Below are 23,991 nucleotides of genomic sequence, written 5' to 3'. Positions count from 1 at the left end.
TTGGCCCAACAGAAAACCATGATGCGGTTTAACCACCATAAGGGCAGCTGTTTTCCAAGAGCTGTTTTGAACAGCTCAAGGCCTCTGAAAATGGCATTCAACCCACAAGGGAGAGGAAGCATGTCAGCTCTTGAATGCATTAAATGAAAGACAACCTCAAAGCTCCATTGGACTCCTCTTATGAAAGCGGGATACCAATGGCAGAAAGTGAACCTTGCAAGCCAGCCTTGCGCAGGTGAGGTTCTCTCGCTATTCAGGCAGGTGGCAGAAAACAGCAGCCGTATGACTGTGCTGAGCCTCCAGCTGGCTTAATATTTTACTGAAAGCACCTCCCTAATACCCTCCCTGCAAAAAACCCCCCAAATCAAAACAAAGCCTGCCTCATGTCCTCCACACCCTGGGAGATAGATAAATATAATTATACAGCTCTCTATTCCAGTGTTTCTCAACCTTGGCCACTTGAAGATGGGTGAACTTCAACTCCCAGAATTCCCCAGCCAGCCTGCTGGCTGGGGAATTCTGGGAGTTGAAGTCCACCCATCTTCAAGTGGCCAAGGTTGAGAAACACTGCCCTATTCTAACAAGACCGCTCATCCCTGTTTCAGGTGATACAGGAACTATATGTGTCTCTCTCTCAATAAAAGTCTGGCTATGTCCATGTTAATCAAAGAGCGTTCAGGTGACCCTGAAGTAGTTATATCTCACAGCCAAATCTACCTCATAAGATTATTAGATAGGGGTTTTTTTTCTTCTTTAATTGATGGGCATTTAGCTGTGCTAGAAATTCCAAAAACTCCTTCCTGACCTCCGAGGGAAAAGAAATGGCGTAGAACTTAAAGAGCAAATGCAGGCATGGGGTGAGTGTTTTATCCATCCTTATATATATATATATATTATATTTCACATAGAGATCTGCCTTAATATCGTAAGGGAAGCTTCACAGAGAGAGTCAGCATTCAGAGCTGAATCCATGCCGTCCAGGGCCTAGCGCTTCAGAGAGACTCTATAACTTCCCTTCAGTCTTAGATTTGCCCTGTGGGCATGGGGAGGTGGGCAGCAGGGGTAAGACAAGGGTGCTTCAGCCACACAGCGGAGTTCTTAAGAGCCACTTGAGAGCTGCTGGCCACAGATCAGGATTAATATGGGCCTGACAATTACATTCCAGAGTGTGTCCAGGAACCAAGGCACGCTTGGCACGGTGGGAAGCCCAACTGCCTCAAGCCAAGCCATCATTTCTGAAGCTGCCAAGAGCCAACTGTCCACGCCTGTGCTAGGCAAACATTGGTTCCTTGAAGAAAGAGGCCCCAAACCTGCCCAAGCTAGTTAAAAAAGAAGATAAGCCATTTGCCTTGAGGAATACCCTCCCCCTCCCTCAACACCCCCCACCCCCAAAGGTCCCTGGAAAACACTGCATGGTGTTCTGAGTGGTGATGGTTGGCGGTTGAGTTGCTGTCTTGCACTGGAAGCGTCGTTTCCTGCAGATGTCTTCATGGGCTGAACTGCGGTGGAGTGAGAAGCAGCTTTGCTAGATACTTGGCAGAATCCTCCAAGGGAGCGTCACAGATTGTATTCCTGCTCAGCCTCGTGAGCTCCCGTATCACTTAAGACTGGGAGTAGACGGCCAGGACGGTGCCGCCCTCTCCTGGGCTTTGGTAACGCTGGCGCGCGTGTTTCTCGCAGTACATCTCTTCACCAACCCAGAAATGGCCACGCATCTTCAGGTTGAGCCCACAGTCGGTGCAAATGTAGCAAGCCGGGTGACGGTAGCGGTTCTCTTGGATTTTCACTGCCTGGTTTCTGGGAAGGACAGAGCAGAAGAGAGTCCGTGAAAAGGACCAGCATCCAGGGTAAGCCAACCATCATCACCCAAACATGACTAGCACTCAGAAATGCTTGCTTTTAAAGACATGTAACCCAGAATTGCAGCAGGCTCTGCAGCCCTCTCAGAGCGATCATGTTTTTTGCCACCTTAGTCTTTGAAGCTCTAATGAAACAAAATAAATACATTCTTGCAGATGAAATCCAGATAATCCAGGCTAGCAATTTTCTCTTTCTGGGCACTCACTCATTATGCAAACATCTTTTCACCTGGTGGTGGTGGTTGCCTCCAAGAGCGTCGATCTTCAAAGGAGAGCGTGGAGTGATGCCTGGATTTGGCTGCTCCACCTCTTTTTGAAAACAAGCAAGCATTCAGCAGTGAATCTGGGATTCAGGAGCATATCACTCATATACACCAGAGCTCCAAGTATCCAGGCAAGCCCATGCCAGGGGCATGGACCTCAACTCCCAGAATTCTCAGCAGCGGCCATGCTGGCTGGGGAATTCAGGGAGTTGAAATTCACACAACTGGAAGTTACCCAGGTTGGGAAACTCTGATCTAAAAACAGGTCTGGGTTCCTGAAGCCAACAGACAGCACAGCGCGCTGGCCTGGCGCAGCCCTAATGACACCCACATTTTAGTGGTATTGTCAACATCAGCCCTCTGAAGCTGGATTTCCCAGTATTATATTAAGGGATATCCTTGTACTAAGAGCCCCCTTTCACAGAATCTGTCTACCCCTCTTTATTCCATTTATTTATTTATTTTTCACTTTTAAAAAAGCCTTGCTTAGAACTGAAAGGCTGATCTGGTACCCTGTCAACCCGGTCCCGTTCACTGCATTTTTACATTGAATACTTTGAGGAGCCCACTGCCCCCATCTCAGGCAGGTAGAAATGGAAAGAGCAGGTCGGTGCTGTTCTGCAACCCTAAAGGAAATGTTCAAAAGTGGGATTTTTGAAAGTTTGAGCGCGTTTCCACATCACAGTCCTCCTAAGAATCAGAACTGGGCTTTTTTAAACCAATGAACGCAGAAGCGGGACATTTTATTGCACAGAAGTGGGTGTATTATTGAAGATACCATGCCTGACCCCTCATTGGCTGCCTTCAGCATGGCTCATCCTCATTCACTTCTCTTTCCATTTTGCAACCTAGCAGGTTGCTCTGCCGTTTCCAGTTGTCGGCTGCAAGATCACAGCAGTGGAATGGGCCCTTTCATCATGCCATTACCAGCACCATCCACAGCTCTGGTTCAGAAAAATCAAGGTCTGGTTGCTCTTCAGGCACAAAAATGCACCAAGGGGCTTAGCCATTGTCCCACTTCTCATGTTAATCCCCCCCCAAGGGTTCTTTTGAAGGTAAAATGAAGAAAGTACAACTGTCTTGAAGAAAGATAGGGTCATCACGCTTGCCATCTCTTATCTTTAGTTGTTATTGATTTTACTGCAGTTTCTTTGAGTGTGGTCAGCCGCCCGGAGTTGTTGAGAGTCGGGCAGCGTGCGAGTTTAATAAATTATGAATATCAGTATGAAAACCAAAGAAAAACACGCGCTTAGGCCACCACCGTAGCAAATGCCTCAACTGCTGATACTCTGCTTGCGGCGGCAAAAGAGACCCCTCCCCTTAGCAAAGTATTTCCACCCCTTTTCGTTTCTGTGATTTTTTATGAAAGTTTTCCAGCTGCTAAATTCATTCCACATTGTCAGGGCAAACAGGCCTTCCAGGCTCGGTAAATAGTTGTTGGAGTTTCTACCCACCAGATGCCTACACGTAACAAACCATTCGCACTGTCGAAGGGTCTAGTGCAGTGTTTGTCAACCTTGGCCACTTGAAGATGGGTGGACTTCATCTCCCAGAATTCCCCAGCCAGCCTGGGGGCTGCTGGCTGGGGAATTCTGGGAGATGAAGTCCACCCATCTTCAAGTGGCCAAGGTTGACAAACACTGGTCTAGTGACAAGCCCTCCTTGTTCTACTCGACAGTCAACTCCAGCTTTCTGCAACTTGAAATCCCCTCCATATATACTGGACCACAACCATCATAACGCTGCTGTAGACCAGCCCCCCCGAATTGCCCCCCGTCCCTCTCTCTTTGCTTGTCCAGCTAAAGCATCTTCCCCTCTACTCTGTTCCCTTCGGTACCAACCCTACTTAAGGATTAGCGATACTCACGTGATGCTGCTGTTGCATTTCTCACACATATGCAGCTTCTGGGTGTTCCCTGCCACTGAACTGCTGACCGGCTTGTGCGAACTGGGAGAGAGCTGGCTGGGGAAGTGGGTTGCAGCACCCTCTGCCAAAGCAAACAGTAAGAATCCCATTACTGGTTTTAAAGAATGTACAGTCCTATATATATTGACTCAGAAATTAAATATATTGCTCCTCCGTGAAAATTACAACTGTCATTTCCCGGATTGCAGCCTTAAAAAAATTATTTCACTGAATGAACACGTTTCTCTTTTCATTTCCCTTCCTCTGTGTTAATAGCTGAAGTTATTTCAGGGTGCTACACTTAGCAGGCAAATCTGTCTACATATGTTTAGAAGGGAAATATAATTGTTTACAATATTCTATTTATTTCCTTTCATATGAGCACAAAGTAGTATCCATCCGAAACAGCTATCCCCTTTCATCTACAGCACTACCAATTAAAGTTCGTCAGCTGAGAGTTTCTGCTGATTAATCCGTCAACAAAGATTATAGCCCGTCCAGAAAATGTTGGTTTATCTGTCTCTTGAATTTGGGTCTCCTCCCTTATTTGCCCCTGTGACAACACACAGTCGTCTAAACAGAGCAGGAAACTAGAACAGACTAGCAGCGAAAAGAATTATACTTTTATCCCATGAGATTATTACGGGGTGCCAACTAATTCTACGAGCAGATCTACCAAATTCAATTTCACTGAGTTTCTCATTTTTCCCAGTTTGTTTGTTCCATCTCCTTTCCACCACCAGCTTGTGATTTTTAAAAGTCCACAGAAAAACAAGCACATTTTTATGGTATCTCTCCTACTAGAATCATTTTCCATAATCCGATTAATTTTTGCATGTATGTTTTTCTATAACATATATTAGGAAAAAAAAATCACTACAACCGAAGATTCAGAAAACTCTGGATTTGGACACGCGTGCATTAAAATGCAAAACAAATTGTGCCATCGTCTTCCCTCCTTATATCAATAGATGAATGCCCTTTCCATCCTCTGCATCTTTCACCTTTTTCATCCAATTCCAGAGCCACTTGGAGCAAGCGAAAAGTGCTGGACTGCCGTGGTGGAGCTCTTGTTTCACGGTTCTCCTGCATCATCTTGTAGACCTCAGAGTCTCCTTCCAAACGATGCATAGTTGGCTCGGTATCCAAGCTAGAGAGATAAAACAGGTGCAGTCAGGCTTAGGATGAAGAAAAATACCTCAGGCTTTCTATCCAGGAGGACAAGACAAACTAGTATTCCATCCCATTACAAGTCCCTGAAAGAAGAGAGATGGTTGGGACGGACCAAGAAATAGAGGCCAAATGCAGTTGTTCTAGGCTGCTCTGAAGCTGCAGGACTCCAAAGGTACAGATGTTATCATGAAGCCACAAAGGACCTAATGTAGGATTTTGTTTGCTCCAGATACACCAAGACTTCAGAAAACAACTGATATCTATCCAGGTTTAAAGTCAAAATGTGGTCCCCTGCCTTTTCAGTGATAAAGAAGGATCTCCAGTACTTCTGCCCTCTACCTCTTTGCCTTTGGGAAACAAGATCAACCCCAACCAGCAAAAGAAAAGAAGTTAATGAAGATTTGGGACACTCCTTGAGACATGTACATAGTATTCTAGCAGAGGGGCTATCCCATTAGCTGAAATCTCAAGGAAAGTCCAGTAAATGAACCCAAGGAGAAAATCTTATCCCATCCAGCTGTGTCCTTCAAAGCTCTTTCAGATGCCTCACCTACAGACAATGGATCGTTCCAGAGGAGCACACCTGTAAGCCAGCACCTGTACAATTTCCTTCTGCCAAAACCAGCCCCCAGAGTGTGACCAGGTTTAAGAACGCTAAGAATTACCCGCCCAGCAATGACTAATCCTGTAGCCCTCTCACCACTAAATCTTTCTTCCTCTTGTCTTCAGAGTTGCTCAGAGTCAGAAACTCTTGCTGTCTCTCCCTTTCTGAAAGTACAGGCAGAACACTCCCTCGGCATATGACGCTCAGACCTGCCCAGTCTCGACCTTCGTCAGCAGCTCTGAATTAACCCTCACACTTCCTGGCCCAATAAAGTAACAGATGCCTAGACAATACATTTTGTAGATTTGGAAAGCTTAGACACAGTATGAAAGAAGGGGGCTTTCTAACAGGAAGGGAACCTTTCTCCTAGCACCAAAATGAGTAAACAGGACGCACACTCCTGGATGGAAAGATATATCTTCCTTTGCCCATCTCCAGCTAAAAAAAGACACTGTGGGAGATAAACTGCCAGGGTCTCTGAGAAATTAGCAGAATTTATCAGCTTGGAGACAAACAACTTAATCTATTCTGATGATCAACTACTTGGTGACTCAGAGACTATGTATTAAATCTCTCCTAAAACAAGTTTGCCTGCTGGTTTTTTTGGTGGGGGGAATCAATCCAAAATGGAGGTCAAAATTTCTGAGATGAAATGGCTACTGTCTGTTCTCAGGTACCAAAACTGAGTTAGCCAGTTTTTTGGGGGGCGGGGGGGACATCTGGGGAAGGTTTTCTGTTAAGGTGGCAGTTACTTCCTGTTAAATTGTAAGCTTTTCTTGAATAGTTAAGAACCAGCAAGTCATAGCTCAGGATGATCATCAGCAGAACAGAAGCAAAACAGCATGTTTCAGAATCATTCCTGCTGCTGTAAAAGCCTTTGGAGGAACCCACCAGTTTTAAAAAGTATAAGTGGAATTGCCATCTCCCCTCTTTCTTTTTAGGACCATATTTTTTAAAAAATACATCAGCATGACTGTTACCTGCAAACTGCAGAAATGGGGAAAACTGTTTCAGTGCGACCTTCCAGTGGCATTCTTACTCTGAGGTGGGAAGTCTCAGCCCCCTACCCTGCTGTCCATTCCATTCTTCAATGAGTACAACTCAGATTCATGCTCTCATTTTATTTTGACGTGAAACGACCACAGTGCATAAATGTTGGGTAACACAAAACGCTGGAAGCTGCCTTTTCCTGTCAGACCATTTGCCCCTCTTGCCGGGTGAGGTTTGCTCTGACTGGCAGCAGCTCTCCAGTTCCTAAGGCAAATAGTCTTTCCTCTCACTGTTCTGCGAGCCGTTCAACGGGAAATGCCTAGAATTGTCTACAGGATCTTTGGTGTGCAAAGCGTGTGTCCTACCCTTGAATAATGGTGGGGAGCGGGTTGCCAGTTTCCTGTGTTTTGAATGGGCAGTGAAGATTTGAAGAACCATTGTCTAGAAAGGCCTTTTAAATGAACAGGTGCTATTTCTGTGTTGAAAAATGAACCACCAGTCAGGATCTGCATCGTTCATCATCTGAAAACATACGCTGTAGACTTAACTTGGGAAGCTGAAAAACATCTGTCTGCCAACCTACACTGGACCAGCATGGTAGGTTGTGGTCCATAAGCTTCAATGAAGAGGCCTCTATCTTGAGGTGGATTCATCTGGACTGATAATAACAACAGTACTACTACACCAGTGTTGTCCAAACTTAGCCACTTTAAGATGAGTGGACTTCAACTCCCAGAATTCTGGGAGTTGAAATCCACTCATCTTAAAGTGCCCAAGTTTGGACAACACTGTACTACATCAATGGAAAAACTGCACCTCGAAAATTACTGAATCCATACATTTAGTTCAAGGGAGTCACACCCAAGCTTCGTCATTAGCTTTTTATAGTGCCTCTCCAAGAGACTTGCATCAATAAAAAAAGAGATGCGTGCCCTTCCTTTTATCAATAAGGAAGGAGCAGAAAACAGACACAAAGGAAGAGGAGTGGCGGGAGGGATAAGAGCGTGGCTTGGCTATGCAAAGATGAAGTGGTGAATTGGACAATTCAGATCAAAGTAGAACTACCTCGATTGAATCTTCTACAGCTACCGCCTGGGTACATGGGGCTAACGTTGTCTTTTTAATCCATTGGCTAATAAATGGGGCCATGCAGCTTCTCCTAAGCAGGCATTCTCCAAAAACACTGGACTCCAACTCTCCGAGTCTGCCTTGTTGCCAGGGGACAAGAAACTGAAGATGGGAGGCACCAAATTAGGGAGATCAGGGGCCAAGTCCTACAGCTCTTTTCTGGACTTTGCCTGTGGACAAGCAATTTGTCCTCTTGGTATGAGGGCTCTTGAAAAACAGAGTCCTGCATTCTTCTATCGGATGGCAAAGGCCTAAAAATAGTCCCTCATGACTTCTGCATTCTCAAGACAAGTCCTAAACTTCAGGTTGACCACTTAACTTCATTTGTAGAGAAGATTTTACAAGTAGACTATTCTCTGAACCCCTGTGGAGTAAATCCTTCTCCTCAAAGAATTCTGGCTTGCCAGCACCAGGAAGAACATAACACTGGTTCACGTGCATAAGTATATGTCTAAAGCTGCCAGTCACTGGTCCACAGGATATGGTCAAAAGAGTCAAGATGGTGACCACAACAGTGCAATTGAAGCTCCGCCTGTTTTTTATGCGTGTACACCCCTGGCTGCTGGAAAGGTCCAGAGTTCAGTGATGGAGGCTGAATTCCTGGCACTAACAGTCAGAATGATGAGATTCTTCCCAAGACTTTAGAAGGGTGAATACAATCAGACTAGACGATTGAACTAAATGAATCACTGGTTTGACTCCAAGAGTTAAAACAGATCCAGATGCAGCTGATCCCCAACTGTATCTCCTCACAATTTGTTCTTACTTCAGAACTAATTGATCAAGAAAGCAGGAGAGGGGAAGGAGATGCTAGACCCTTTTCCTCCCCACCTCCTTGAACTTATTCTCCCCTCTGGCCCACCAATAAAAAACTTTCTGGGAAGAGAGTTCAGTTAAAATAATTCATCCTTTTATTTCTCCTACTCCTCCATGGCAACTTGGAAAGGCAATTTAAATCTCTTTTTTGAAAACATCCCAACTCCTTCAGCTACTTTAAAGTAAAGTAAAAAGTGTTGGAAGATCTACAGATAGAATCTGAATGTCAGATTTGGCAATCCCTTGCATATTTTAACTAATTATTATGGCCCCTTTATGATAAACCAGCATCATTTTTATACTGCAGGAAAGAGCAGATAGGAGTGGGGCAGAAAGATAAAAAGGAAAAAAAACCTGACAGGGGCCCCCAAATGAGCTGCAGTATAATCTGTTTTGAACGAAGATCTTCTAGGTTCTCATCCTTAATCCATTAGAAACCAGGCAAAGCCAGACAGTTACCTGTAACTGCGGTTATAGGAAGATGGACTTCTTTCATGGTCCTTCCTGATCTCCCAAGGGTTGGAGAACGAGTATCCTCCAGGAGATGGAGACCCATTTAATGGAGGCAAAACTGATTCACTGGAATGGGTGAAGTTCCTTTGTTCTTGTATCTGGCATAATGGAAAAGAGAAGGGATAATGGCATTACATGGGAAGGGGGAAAATAAAAGCCCACTATGACTGCCAACAAAGATGACTGCCACAATACACCACTGAATACTTTGCAAATATATATTTTTATCATAGATAAAACCAAACTGAAATATTTCTTAAAATAATTTTCATTCACCGTGCTACAGCACAGAGACTCCCCAGTCACAGGTCTTCAGTTTTGCAGATTTCCATTATTAACGTCCAGTGACCAAGCTGTTTGTCTTTCTAGGAGGAAAGCTAAGCAGGGGTGACAAATTCTAGTAATGTTAGCAGGAGGCTAAGAAGCAGACTGAACCCCATGCATTTCAGGAGTCTGTCCTACAAAAGTATACAATAATCTCACAACCAACATCCCCCTACACTCTAATTCAAAACAAAAGATACTTAAGGCTAGGTTTAACCAAATAATCCAAATTCTGCATCAAGAAAAGGTAAAATTTGGCAACCTAAATAAATGATGCAACTTTAGATCAATAACTTCACAGAAGGAAGAAAAATGGGACAGTCAGAAGGGAAGGGGCAGAAAGTCTCACCCCCAAACCACAGGAATCCAATCTGGCCAACTGGCTGTTAAGATTTCAGCAGACATTGCCAGTAATCTTTCAAATATGTCTTCTCAACCAGCCATAAAATCTAGAAATATACTTTTACAAAACACTACAAAACCCTGCAAGTCTCAGGAGGCCAATCTGTGTATCCAGTATCATCGGTTTTTCTGCACCCGTACAACTGTTATGCGCTCACACAAACACAGATGGTCAAGTTCTGCAAGTCTCCTCGTTCCTCATAAAACCACTTCACCCTTATACTGTAATCCCATGATAAGCCAAAACCTTTCTTGCAGAGCAAAATGCACACTTGCTATTGTGAGTAGAATAGTTGTTGGCTTTTTGGGTGGCCATGAAACTAAAATCTTTAAGAAAGAAATCCCTTTTCATCTTTTTTCATCTTTTATCACAAACCAGGGGGAGAGCCTCATCAATGCTGTTTGTAAAAGCTATTAAAAAGAGGGGTTGTCTTCAAGAAAGAAAGGTACCAAGGGTTATTTGCTTATCCTGGCTTATTTTTCATAGTTGATTAACCCTGGCCATAGGAAAAAATTCTGGGAATTCTGTACAACTCCCACCATGGAACCTCATGGATCTTACAGGATTTTGAACATTCATTTCACAGCCAAATGCAATTCAGCGGGTAAGAAAGATTGTCATGCCAGAGACACCTACCTCAAAGACCCATCTTTGCTAAAAACATTGTGTAGGCTCTTGGAATGCCCCTATTTCAGTCTCAGTCCCCTCCTTGTGGAATGCCAGTAGTAGAAGCCCGATGGTAGCATATCACACAACAATGACTGCTAGCCATTGTGCAAAGTTAGAAATGGTGGTAGGGACCCCACCACAGTGCCACAAAGTCAACTACTGTGATAGTCTTCCCATGTATTTCCCTAGCCATTAGAGTGTATATGTTACCTCACCAGAAGAAAATGTGCCATTCAATGAGAAGGTCTCTGGAGCAAGCTGCACTAGATATTATATCAGGACAAAGACAGCCATTTGTGCTAAGAGATGTTTCAGACTGGCTTGTGAATAGTGCTAAAATTAAACATGTAACCCACACTGAACTCATTTCCTGAAAGAGCGTAGGGAGAAGAATGCTGGAGTTCTGCACATTCTTGGATGGATACCCATCCTTGAGCTCCAACAGTTAATCCTTGCCCTGAAGCCTTGGGTGGACCTGTCTGATTGCCCAGTGGGGTAACAAATACTCCAAAAGTCATCCTACTAGAGCTTTCATATAAGGACAGGTCCTGACCAGAAGAGGGCACTCATGTTAAAGCGTTTCCCAAGCGCTAATGGGAAGATCACTATAGCCAAATTAGAAAAGGCTACAGCAGCAGAAGAGAAGGAAAAGGAAGGGTGAGGAGTCTGATCCACTGAATCAGGGTGGCAACTGAGTGTGCTAATCAGAGAAGGCAGTTCTGGCAACATTATGGGTGCGGGGGCGGGGGGGACAACAACTCCCAGGAAGATGGTATTTAAGTTGGGAAGCATCAGCAGGATTGAGGAAAGTTGGCTAAAGTTTTGGAACCAAGTAGTAGGTATGAACACTGCCAAGGATCCCCTATCATTTTGTTTGCTGGAGTCCCCAAAACTTGGGACTTGGCTGTTGCCCCCCCCCCCAGTTCTTTTTAGCCCCAGTTTCAATCTCCCATCCCATATAACTAATTTGCCCTAGCAACATACTATAAAGTACTTTCACACTCTTCAGACAGGCAGATAGACAAAAGCCTCAGGTATCAAGTCTGTCCTCTGATACAAATTGCCAAGTCTGTCTGTCTATCAAAAGCAAATTCCCTAAAATGCACTGAGCTCCCTGGTCAAGCCCCATAAGTCCAACTTATTTTCCTTGGCCAGCTTTGGTGCCATAAGAGATACAATATCATTTGTAGCATGGTTATCACAAGCAGTCCAGGCCATCAATACTGGTAGCAGGACTTAGCTCAGTAACAAAGTTCTGCACGCTGAACAATCTCAGATATAATTGCCAGCATCTTCAGGTAGAAGCACCAGAGAGCAGATGATGCAAAAGGTCTTGACTGAAGATCTTGGGAGAATTAGACAGACAGTAAGTCTGATTTTGAGTCATCTTTCTGTGTTCAATACCAATTTTACTCCTACGTGGCAAATAAAGAATTTCCCATCCCTTTCCATTCCATCCTAGAGAAGCTGTTGAGGTTCTGATTCTATTGCTGAGAACATTAAATTGAACGTAGACAAGATAACATCACTCCTGATTAGTAAAATAGCTAATTATGGACCTAGAAGTACTTTCATTAATGACCCAACATTTTTAGAAGTTCTGAACCGCTTGACCTTGAAACCAGAATGCTTTGGTGACTGCTGTGGCTATAGGTTCCTTGGCTTAATTAAGCTTGTGTGCCAACTCCACCCATTTCTAGCAAAGACAGATGTGGCCATGGTGACGCATGCCATAGTTATATCATGACTGAATTATTACAAGTGGCTCCACATGGAGCTGCCTTTGAAATGTATCCAGAAATTTCAGAGATCCTATAATGGTGCAACCTGACTCTTAACTGGAATTAGTCATTATGAACATGCAACTCCCCTAGCTCAGCATTCACCACGGCTTGTGATTTACTTTGGGTCCAGTTCAAAATGCTAGTTAGCTTCCAAAGGCTTAAGGGTGGGGCTACTGAAAGGACAGCCTCCTCCCATATAAGCTCGTTGGCTGATTAAGGTCTTCTGGAAATGCAGAATTAGCATTGTTTTCACAAGACAAAACATCTGGATAGAAGCAGGGAGATCCCAGAGATCTGACTATGGATGGTTCACAAGGCCAAAGGGTTGCACTATGACTTGCAGTAGGTGGTCACTGCTGGTATATTTAAAAAAAAAAAAAAATAATAGCAGAAAATGGCACAACAGATTTCAGATAATAAGATCTGCTTACTTTCAGTAGTGTAGTTGGCAAGAACAGAAAAGAAACTGGTTTGGGGCTACAATTTCCCCTCCCTTCATATAAACCATTATATGCCAGAAGAACTCTGGTGAATGAGAATTGTCTGCAAGGGTTTAGGATGGAGGCTTTGAGAAGTTAATTCCTGCTCTCCTTTTTAAGCCATAAATGACTGTCATAGGTATGTGGATAAGGCGCATTAGAGGACTTGCTTGCAAAGTACACAGCATGGAGTCAGGCCTACATTCCGGCCTTATAACTGTGTCCTAATTCGGTAGGCCAACAGGCTAACTCACTCCAAGACACCAAGGAATTGCAATTTATTATTATTCTCCCCTTATTTCCTTCAACTGCCAGAACAGTTAGGATGAAAAGAGTGAATGATTTGCTAAGTGGGGATCTGAAAATCTGGTATAAATGCAGTGTTCTAACCAGGTGGCTCATATATCTTGTAGTATTCAGTCTCAGTTTTTGGACTTAACTATAGTACAGTTACCCCAAAGTCTGACACCACTCAGTTATGATCACAAAGCTCCTATCTCACTTTCTTCAGTGTTTACATTTCTAGGTTTTCAGCCCAGCTTGTTCTTCTCCTGGCTCCTGATTTGAGCCCTTCTTTAGCTAAATACCCCCCACCAGCAAATTTGCTTGCCAGTAGAAGCAAGGAGCTCTGTGATCTGGGCCAGCTGGCAGCAAGCCACGTCCATTTTAACTACACACAACGCCTCAATGGAGCTTCCACATATGTTGCAGCTTTGAGATTCAGCTGGCTGCTGCAGAGGATCTAACCCACCATCAACCAACAGGGACTACTAGAGCACTGGAGGTCTGGCATCTACCCATGAATGCATAATGTTCATGGCGGCCCTAATGAAATACCTACCCTCTCCATCCCTACATTAGCATTAGTCACGCCTGAAAGGTACTCCAGGCACACCTGGAATGAAAGTTCTCTACTCAGGTAGATACATTTTATGTGGTGCTCCCTTCTTTTCTGACACCCCCCCCCCTTAATCCTTCAAGTATTTTGGTGGTGCTCTGCCCCTTTTCTTCCCATCCTCTAGCAGCTTCTTAATCGGAAGACATATTTTTGCTAGCCAAATAGTAAATCCCCCTTCCCACTCCAGCTGCTCCTGTTTAAAAGCCTTGGAGACAGAAGGAAAAAAGAAACTCCCCCCTAAGTAGAAGCAAATGTTTCTGGGAACAGCAGACTCCAGGAGACATGACAGAAACACACTCATCAGCATTGCATATGAACTCCCTTATCCCCTCCACCCGAGAAACAAAGGGATATGTAACAGTAGACAGTTTCAAAGGAGATAGTCTAGTCCAGCCTTCCCAACCTGGTACTCTCTGATGTGTTAGGCCAGAAGTCCCATCAAGCTGTTCCTCGCTAAAGTCTTCCTTTCCTCTCTAGTGAAGACTGCTGATCTTTGACTCCAGCATACCCACCTATCTTGCACACGTATAAAGCTAGCTTCAAGTTAACCCTCTTCCATCAATCCTTTCATGCTGATCTATGGCCTTTTGCTAAGTCATTTCCATCTTCTTGGTTCTCCCATTCTAGAGACCTGCAGAAGAAATACACCTTTCTCTGGAATGCAACTCATCTTCTGGGTTTTCCAAGTCATTCTCCTCTAGCAAACACTTCAGAGAGAATCTCAAGTTTGCTGCCTTTTTATAATCTATCCTGATTTAGGAGACAATAGTTGAACTGGTCAGACAAGAAAGAGACAGGATAGCTGCCAACCTAATAGTACTACCATGTCTAGTTGAATTATGCTAGTCAAATTAAACTGGCTGTAAAGGTAGTAACCCCCTGGTGTACAGTATCTACATTTGAGATACTGTTCAATGAAGGTTATCTCATCTTAGAAAGGGATAATTGTCTGGAAGAGGTGCAAGAAAAGAGATTCGCACACCTCCCTCGTGAAGAACAGTTTGGAGCTTCAGTACAAAGCAGGAGTGGGCAATCTTTTGGTGGCCAAGGGATGCATCTAACATTCTTGGGGGCTGAAGGCTTCAAAGTAGGGGGGGCAACATTAGCCAAGCATTTGCGACTGCTTTTGGAGAGGCTGTGATATGCCTATTTTTGAGAATACACTCTAATTTTTCATCTATTTCTCATCCCTAGATGGGGAAACTCTGCCTCCAGTTTCAGTAATCCTGGTCAGAAGGGATTTCAAAAAACACAGAGGTAGGAATGGATAAGGAATTTGTTCTCCTTTTCCCATACTGCTTTAATACAAGATCACTCAAGAAGGTGAACTGGCAATTGATTCAATACAGTCAAAATAAATCTTACTTCATATAAACCCTAAGTCATGTATGGAATTTTCTGCCACAGAAGAAATCAGAATGGCTACTGGCTGGGAGGCCTAGTTCTTTTCTTGTTTTTTTCCTCTCTCCTTCTTTCCTATTTGTTTTCTTTTAGTGTTATTTTTTAAGATCGTAAGCCCAGCAGTAGGGTTTCTATGTTATATTTTCAATCCTTCTTCAGGCTTTCTTTTCAGATGAAGAAGGGGCTGAAAAAAATGTTTCTGAATAAATAAATAACAACAAATTCACAAAGGACGAATAGTTTCTCACTTGCTAAATGGAACCACATGTTTGCTACATGTCAGTTGGTGAAACACCTGGGGAAGCTTTTAGCTGAACCCTGGACTAAATGAACCTTACATTCTCCCATGTATCCAAATTATCTGAGTATTAAGAAAAAAAGGACAATAGTCTATAGCAATCTGGAGCAGGTTCCTCCTTGTTCTGGAACTCAGGGTGAGAAGTAACATTAATTCCCATGCTCTCCCATTCTGAGAAGCTGGACTATTAAGGAATTTTCTGGGGGAAGTAAGATAAAGGAGAACCAGCCAGGCCTAAGCATCAGCTCGTTAGCCTCCAACACTCAAATCTCAGCCCCCAGCACAATGCAAGTGCTGGGCTGGGAGGAGGTCAACCAACAGGGCCAAGAACTAAAGCAAATAAATACTGGAAGGGAAAGAAAATCATGAGGAGAAAGCAAGGACTTGTAGAGCTGGGAGGAGCAAGATGCCAGCTGGCAAGCAGTATGTTTTGGGGCCAACCTCTCTTCCCAAAAATTTGGGCTTGAAAAACAGCCCCAGAATATATCAAAAACACTAGACAGACCAGTCCCTGGAGCCAAAGCAAGCAAACAACAACAGCTCCAGCCCAAGAGCAACAGCAGAGGGAAATGCCAGGACACATAGGCATGGAGACAAGACCTCAAAGACCATAGGAGGAGAGACGAAAACGTTCCTTAGGAGGGCAGAAGCATTCCAGAAGATCACCCTGGGAAGTTGGCTCTGAAACCGATCCTACAAACTCAGAAAGCTTCCAGTAGAACTGCAGGAAAAGTGTAGCCAAGGAGCATATATGTATTGTGGAAATAATCATAATGATAATCATAACAATCCACAATTAGTGCTTTTGTGTGTTCAGAGAGTTCTACATTCATTATCTAGTTGTAATGTTTACAAAAAGTCATTTAGTGTCTAATCTTCCCCCTTATCACAGGTGAGAGACTGAAGCTGAGAAAGTGGCTAAGGCCACCAAAGTGAGTTCATGGCCAAGTTGAGATTCACAATGGAGCTTCAGAGCTCAGTCTTGCAGCTATAATGCTACATGAACTCGCATTCTCATTTAAATATTGCCCCCTATATGATTTTCATGTTTCCATTTATGGCCACATTCTGGCAGTAAGAGAAAAAAGAGAAGCACTACAGGATGAAAATTCTTGAGAGCTATAGACTTGCCAAATTCAGACTGAACAAGGTTCAGAAGCGTTAAGTCCAACCAGTTGGATGTGTCCTTCAGGGCTCAGGATTACATTGGCTAAGGGTGGAGAAAAATGGATAGTTGAATACTTTTGTTAGATTACTGTACAGTTTCATATGGTAGGACATTGTCTTTTGCTTCTGACACCTGCCTAAAGCCTTCAGGATGTAAGCAATTATTTATTGATTTAACTGAACTATTGATTTTAGTAAGCCAATAAGTCTACTTCCCAAAAGCAAAATTCAGCCGTTGAGATTGCACAAATGAAGTAGATTGGTCTCACTGGATTTAATCTGAATGCTTTATTTCAGGATTACACAATCTCGAATTGTGTTAAACTTTGTTTTTCCTCCCGTGGAGACTGGAACTGATCTTCACCAAAAATAAGAATGTAGAAGAAAGAAATGTAAGATGGAGTGACTGAAAATGTTCTCATGGGAAAATGCTTTAGACAGCCTAACCATCAAAATGGTCCTGATTTCTAAGAAATTAATAGTATAAAAATATCTATGTATTTTAAAAGTTTGATGCCATCATAAGGGAGCTTAGCAAGTTCCATAGAGATTACTGATTCTCTATTGGAAGTTATATCATGCCTAATTCCATGAATTATTACAGCCATGGACCTCCTACCCATATCCATATCAATGTTCTTCAAATCCAATCCCATCCCCACTACGAAATAAACACAAACCAATATTGCTCTTTGCTGAGTAAGAAAGAGAACCACAAGTTTTTTTTTATTTTTTATTTAGAAAGAAATGACTGAGAAATACATTCAAACAAAAACAGTGGGATATAAGGATGAGCAACCTTTGGCCAGTCAAAGGCAACACTTAATATTTTTGATGGCATAAAGAGCCCTAGTGAGCAAGGCAGCAATACAAGGTGAATGTGGCTACATCACGTATGTGGGCAGAACCAATATGTTCCATTTGTTTTCCCAGATACTTGGGCAGGGATGTAGATTGCCTCTGATTTGAAAGTGTGCAAAGTCTATTTGAGGAGTTATGGTATGGCTATTGTACATTTCCCACACAAAATGCTAGGAAACTTTGATGCCATGTTGTACCATTGAATTTTGCAGAAGGCTCTGAGAATTGTGAAACTGAGGGCAAGGGACCTTGGTCTAGAAGATGATAAACTATTGTTGGTGTTCTACTTGCAAATACTTGTAAATTAAAGAGTGGGGGAGGTGGAGAAAATATAACCTGGTATAATTCTTGAAAGCTAAGACCTTCTCAGGTAACTGCTAATACTGTAGAAAAGCTTAGCTGCTTAACTTCAGGTTCTCGAGGCCTCTCACTGCACATCTAAGGATCATGAGATGCTGCAAAACTCACTCCAGGGGGTCCCCCATGAACCACCTGAACAGGTCTCTCTGGCTGAGGCAATCATGGTTTGCTCGCAAAAGATACTTTAATAGGTCTCAGGAGGAAGGAGTTCACCCTGCCCCCTGTGTAAAAGATGCAAGTAGCATCTCCCCAAACTGGTTCTGCCTCCCTAGATCCCAACTGTTGCTTGGAAACATCAGGTAGGAACAAGCAAACATCCCCAGCCAGCCAGGTGTGCTGTTGGCTGCAGAGACATGTGCAGAAGAGCAGCCAGGTCAAAGCAGGAAGATCAACAGTTGAGACACAAGCCTAGAGGGGGCAGCAGGGGCTACCCAACTCCTTTGACTTTGCTACCATCTGAGAGCAATGGGGACAAGACGCTGAAGCCACAGGCTTAGAGTTGATAGTACAAGTTCTATAGAAGGGGAAGAGGATAGTAGGTGGAATCATTGTTAAGTGAGAACAGCTTTTCCACCTCTTTGATAAAACTCACATTACATGGCAAGGGAAAATATTAGCTGACTTTGCTTCTGTGGGTATACAGCGCTGATTATGCTGGTCCCTGCTGCTAAAGTACTAAAGAAGCAGAAATTCAGCCAAGTATGTGGGTTTAAGTGCCTTTGCTTACAATATCCCCCCCTACCTTTTCTTTCCATGCTCCTTCTGTTCTTTTTCCACAGTCAAAATGTTTCCTATAAATCCTGGGGGCCAGCACCTATGTCATATATATGCTCTTTTCCAGAACAACTTGCTCATACATATATCATCCCCATGACTCCAAGGAATCCCACAAATAGTTTGAGGTCATAAGCTTTACCTGTCTGCTACTTGAATCTTGCTGCCTCTGAAGTGGTGGAGAGTGTTCAGAGATCCCCAGTGAAGTCCCCATTGACTGGAAGCTAGAAAGAGAGCATAGGAACATGGCAATTTGTTGCTTATTATGGGGAAGAAAGAGTAAATAGGAACAAGTATGGGCTTAGAGCATGAAAAGATGAGGTTGGAACCCAACAAAACTCATCAATTCCAAGTAATGTCTTGTTATACGCATGTAAGACAGCTCACCCCTTACCCAAATCACATCTATCCACTAATCTTAAAGTAATCTATTGTGGCTATCTTCTAAAGCCCAAGAGACAAAGTGAAAAATAAAAACTGAAAAGCAGGGTCAGAAAAGCAAACCTCGCTGAACTGTTATAATGGAATCTCAATCAAAATGACACTTGGATTAGAAAAGGGAGAATAGAAGGCCATGACAAGCGGCTAATGAACAGTGTATAAAATTATTTTTGAAAAGCAGAAGAGCTTTTGTCTAAAAGTAGAAGCCTTGCCCACATGAAGGAATGAAAAGAAAGTTGAAATACTGGCCAAACAAAAGCCAAGTTAAGGGCGAAGCCAAACGAAAAGGTTTGAGGATTATATTGAAATATTAACATGTGCTGGTTCATATTAAAACCAGTTCACAATTTAGATACACCAGAAAGTAGACATCAGTCGGCTGCATTATTTCATGACAAATGTTAAATGGATTCTTTTTGAACAAAGTTATATGGCTGGATCAGGAGCCTCAAGGCTTTCGAAAGTAATCTCTGCAAACTGTTGACAAGGAAAGTCATTTATACCTCAATCAGCCTATTGAGTCAAGACGAAGGGGAGAGTGAGAATAAACAAGGAGAAGCAGAACCAGAAAAGGAAGATGCTTTACACTCCTGGACCCCCCCAACCACATTTTCCTTGATTAATTAAAAAAAAAAAAATCACCCTGATTTAGATAAAGAATGAGCAAGTAGACACACACGTATACATACACACATTAAGTAACAATATAATGGAGATCTTAATATTAATTCGTTCAAGACTGAAACATATAACTAATCCTGTACTTTGATGTAAATTGTAGTGGTTCTTTCTTTTTTATCTTATGCTTAACTTCAGATGAAAAGTTAAATAATTTTATGCCTATTACACGGACATTCTAAATGGCAATTAATACCATTTTTAATTTTTTTTCTTTTTATTTTCTATACTTTAAGCTTTTTACATAATAGAATGTTAATAATTTTAATCATATTATATAATTACTGCATTGAAATCTGCATTGAAATAATATCATGTACCATGATTTACAACATCACAATAAAAAAAAAAAAAGAATGAGCAAGTGGAATTCATAAAATTATGCAGTCTATCTTGTTTTTCATATATTATTTCTGGGAGTCCTCCCATAATACTGATTCCCAAATGAAACAAATATATTGATTTACTGCATTTACATCCTGCCTTTTCTTCTGAAAAGTGAAGGAGACTTTGGGGTGGTGGTGGTGGTGTCTCTCTCCCTCCCACTAAAGCAATTCTGTAAAATAGGTTAGATATGGAGGGCATGACTGGCCCAGAATCCTTGAGTGAGGTCCATTGTCTATTTGAACATAGGTCTCATTCCCAGTCCAACTTTTTTACAACTATACTACAGTTCTACACTAATGTGCCCTCAACATAAAGAATTCATTGCAATGAGGTGTGGTGCCAGCTAAAATAACATGTTTACATGCAAACCCCCAACCACTACCACCAATCAAAGAGGTTATAGCTTTGGGCGTATGGATGCGGAAGACTTTGGTCTTCATGTCTTACTTTTGAAGTTTCTATGGGCAGACTCAATAGACTTTTGATCTGGTTCAATACTTAAAGGTGTTATCTACCTGCGGCTATTCATCACAGGCTCCCCTCTGACCTCGGTGGACAGGCTGGATCTCACTGGGCTATATGGGCTGCCAGGCCGATACCCAGGAGATGAAGGACAATATGGGCTGCTGGGCCGTGGACTGATGGAAGCTGGGCTTGAGTAGGAAGATCTTACTGAGTTCTGTCCGTTGTCTCTAGTTCTCACCACATCCTGTTGGAAAAGGCAAACATTTAAAAAATTCTAAAAACATGTTCAGAAGAATAGCCTGTATACATAAAATCCAAGTGACATCAACCACCATGGCACAAGATAACATTAGCTGCTCTTTTATAGCATCCCAAAATTGGATGACTAAGATCACTTTTCTTGCCTAGCAATAAGAGGAACCCTGCCCTGGCTGGCTTCTTCCCACAGAATGTTGGGAAGACTTTTGAAGAGAAGTCATTTTACCAGGAGGACCAGTGATATGATTACTACACAGGGTAGTAATGACTGTACCCCTCTAGCTCCTCCTCACACCCCTGGGCAAAACAAAGTTGTCATGAGAAGCAATGTAATCTGTGGCTCTCTTAATGATGTTGGATTCCGATTCCCGTCAGCCCCAGCCAGCATGCTGAAATGAAGCGAATGCATGCTTACCTGAAATCGTATGGCCAACATCTCTGGGGAACTTTCACCATTGGTCTGGCTGGGAGAACACTGCTGCAACCTGTGGCAAAAAAAGAGAAGAGGACAAAGGCAGATAGTTAAGAACAAAAGTATCTTAAGCAATCAGTTGACTTACAGCTAACCTCAAAATAACTAACAGGTTCACCAACCCACTAGTGAAACAAGGGGCCTTCTAAACAAACAAACAAACAAACAGATTGAAATTGATGAGTCCTGTCAATTCCCCCTTCTAGCCCAAGCGAGAAAAAGAAAGGGAACACTGTGGTGGCTATGCAGGGTGAGAAGGTATCAGGTCCAAGGGAGAGGCTGTCATGAGAGGAGGTTCATACAAAAGACCTATCATTGGAAACCAGGTCTCCTCAAAGACCAGCTGATGGAAAGGAAAATAATTGGTGCTTGATTTCTTGGCACAAGTGAGAGGGACCCAAAGGAGAAGGCACCTGGGGAGCATCATTGCCAAAGCTGAAAAGCCCAAAATCTGGATAACCATTTCTAAATCCAGCTTCATTTCCAACCAATTTCTGCATGGGAAGAAACTGCCACATTGAAGACCCCTTAGTTATTCTTTCATCTCACACCAACACCCCCACCATAAAGAAATTATCCTTTCTTAACTAAGACAGTTTGCTTCTTCCATAGGGTGTTCACTGGAAGGCTTTTAAATGAAGCACAGATGGCACATTTCAGAGCTTCCCTAATAGCTCTTTGCCCCCGCCAAGATGCAACACAGCCAGCTTCTTAATCGTGGATTAAAAGAGACTTCTGCCACTCCCAATTACCTTACATCAGAAGAGATGCTGACTCTAGCCACAGAACAAGGAAACAAAGTTTGGGATACCTCCCTGCCCCCAACCCCAGACACTAAAATTGGGAGCAGGGAGTGGGTGAGGGGACAGAGTTGTTCCTTTTATATTCCCTCAACAAGAATGCACTCAGGGCTTTGATGTAGCTGAGAGCTGGAATTCATTAAGGAGAATTAAATTATGGGGGGGGGGTGAGAAAGAGCCAAACTGCACTGAGAAGGAGAAGAGGACTGCAGAGGAATAAGCTGTGCCAAGAAGTGGTCCAAGGGGGTAACAACTGATTGTATCATTACATGAATAGCCTTTCCCCCCTGCACTAATATGTCCTGACAATATTGTTTTCTGCCAAGTCCCATGGCGTTGTTGCTCTTATCTCATTCCCAGTCCATGAAATGAGACAGGCTTACAGTATGTCATCCTACACTGTACACACGTGAAAGTAGTATTTGTCTCCTTATTCCAACACTATTGACTGGCAGCCTCAAGGTGTGTAAACTAAGCCTACCAGCCTAGGCATTTTCTTGGAGGCAAGTCAGGTTACTACAGTGACTAGGAACAGAGGCAGGATAGGGACCAACAGTGCAAACAGCCCATTTCACATTGTACTTGTATCAGCCCTGGAGAGTGTTCCTTGTGGGGTGCTAGAGGATACAGACTTTCTCCCTTTGGCATCTGGTTTTGCCTCCTGGACACTGCTAGAAAAACACAAAGTCAGTTTCGCAAGTCTGAAGCTCACCCATTCCTGTCTTCTACTCTTCCGTAATTAAATTTTGATGAGGTCTCAAACTGCCCCAAGTGAGGAGGAAGGCGTGGAGGACAGATTTAGACTAAATGTTGCCAGATGAAGGACAGACCCTAGCCAACAGCAAGGTGTTACTACAGTGTAATTATACAAGGATGGGCTCAACTTTATATGGAATAACTGACACAGCAGGAGTGTTACCTCAAGTATCGTTAGTCTTGGCAACCTGAATGAGAAGGTGGGCAACCATCTGCCTGAGAGACTTTAACTGGGACTTCCAGCACATAGCAGGTGGTTGGACTTGGGATTCCAACTACCAAAATCTATGAAGCAAATAATTCCAAGATCCTACACTTTAAAAGGAGAGATAATAAAGGGGAAAATGCTCATGTTGACAAAGAAAAGAAATACAAGAAGAGAATGTTTGTTTTTTCTAGGCTTCACTTTAGCTGTTTATAAAGAGCTATATATACACAGTGAGAGATGTCTCTGAAAGCATTAGATGCACCTAAGTCATAGGAGAAGAATGAAGTATCTTTGGGCATCTTCAACACCAACACTTCAGGTGCCACAAAACTCTTGTTTTTGCAGCAAGAGATAATATCACTACCCATTTGGAAAGCATTGTGTCATTTGTTTACAGAATTTGTATAACATCAAATTATAAAAGTCTGATCAGTTCATACACAGAGACATAGTCAGTTCAAACCTGCTTAAACTCCCTAAAAATACAGTAAAAAATAAAGTTTCAATTAAAATGCAGAACATAATCAATTTAAGTGGAATGCACAGAGCCAGATGTTAACCTTCAAAAGCTTGTTACGAAAGGCAGGTCTCAACAGCTTTCCTGAAGAAGACAAGAGAGGGAGGACTCTTGTTCCAAAGAGTCAAGGCAGCGATAGCCAAGAGGTGACACACTGTGAATTTCAGCCTTTCCAGACCTGGGACCTTCTAGGAACTGCAATTACAACTCACGAAATCCCTGGCTGGGAATTATGGGAGCTGTAATCGTAACATACCTGGAGGATTCCAGCTTAGGGAAGGCTGCTCTTTCTATAGAATGTCAAACTCATCCAGGTAGCCCATAATGCAAACAGTCACA

The 23,991-nt window shown here is 42.9% G+C and overlaps 1 protein-coding gene across 2 annotated transcripts in view; it reads right to left on the bottom strand.

The window, feature by feature from the left end:
- Nucleotides 1-527: 527 nt before the first annotated feature.
- Nucleotides 528-23,991, bottom strand: part of PDLIM2 (PDZ and LIM domain 2) — a 45,299-nt gene continuing 21,835 nt past the window's right edge. For both annotated transcript variants that reach the window (XM_007428581.3, XM_025166879.2), the window contains exons 4-10: nt 21,315-21,384; nt 20,692-20,885; nt 18,813-18,894; nt 9,199-9,350; nt 5,033-5,178; nt 3,990-4,110; nt 528-1,797 (exon numbers count right to left, since the gene is read on the bottom strand). In XM_007428581.3, coding sequence (XP_007428643.1) covers nt 1,602-1,797; nt 3,990-4,110; nt 5,033-5,178; nt 9,199-9,350; nt 18,813-18,894; nt 20,692-20,885; nt 21,315-21,384 — 961 coding nt within the window. In that variant the 3' untranslated portion in view covers nt 528-1,601. The remainder of the gene's footprint in view (nt 1,798-3,989; nt 4,111-5,032; nt 5,179-9,198; nt 9,351-18,812; nt 18,895-20,691; nt 20,886-21,314; nt 21,385-23,991) is intronic.

Source organism: Python bivittatus, unplaced genomic scaffold, assembly GCF_059951505.1.
Source record: "Python bivittatus isolate LINGU-HERP-01145 unplaced genomic scaffold, Pbiv_v1 ctg000680_np1212, whole genome shotgun sequence".
Classification (NCBI taxonomy): Eukaryota; Metazoa; Chordata; class Lepidosauria; order Squamata; family Pythonidae; genus Python; species Python bivittatus.
The sequence above is the reverse complement of the archived record's forward strand: the minus strand, read 5'-3'. Positions and strand labels throughout refer to the sequence as shown.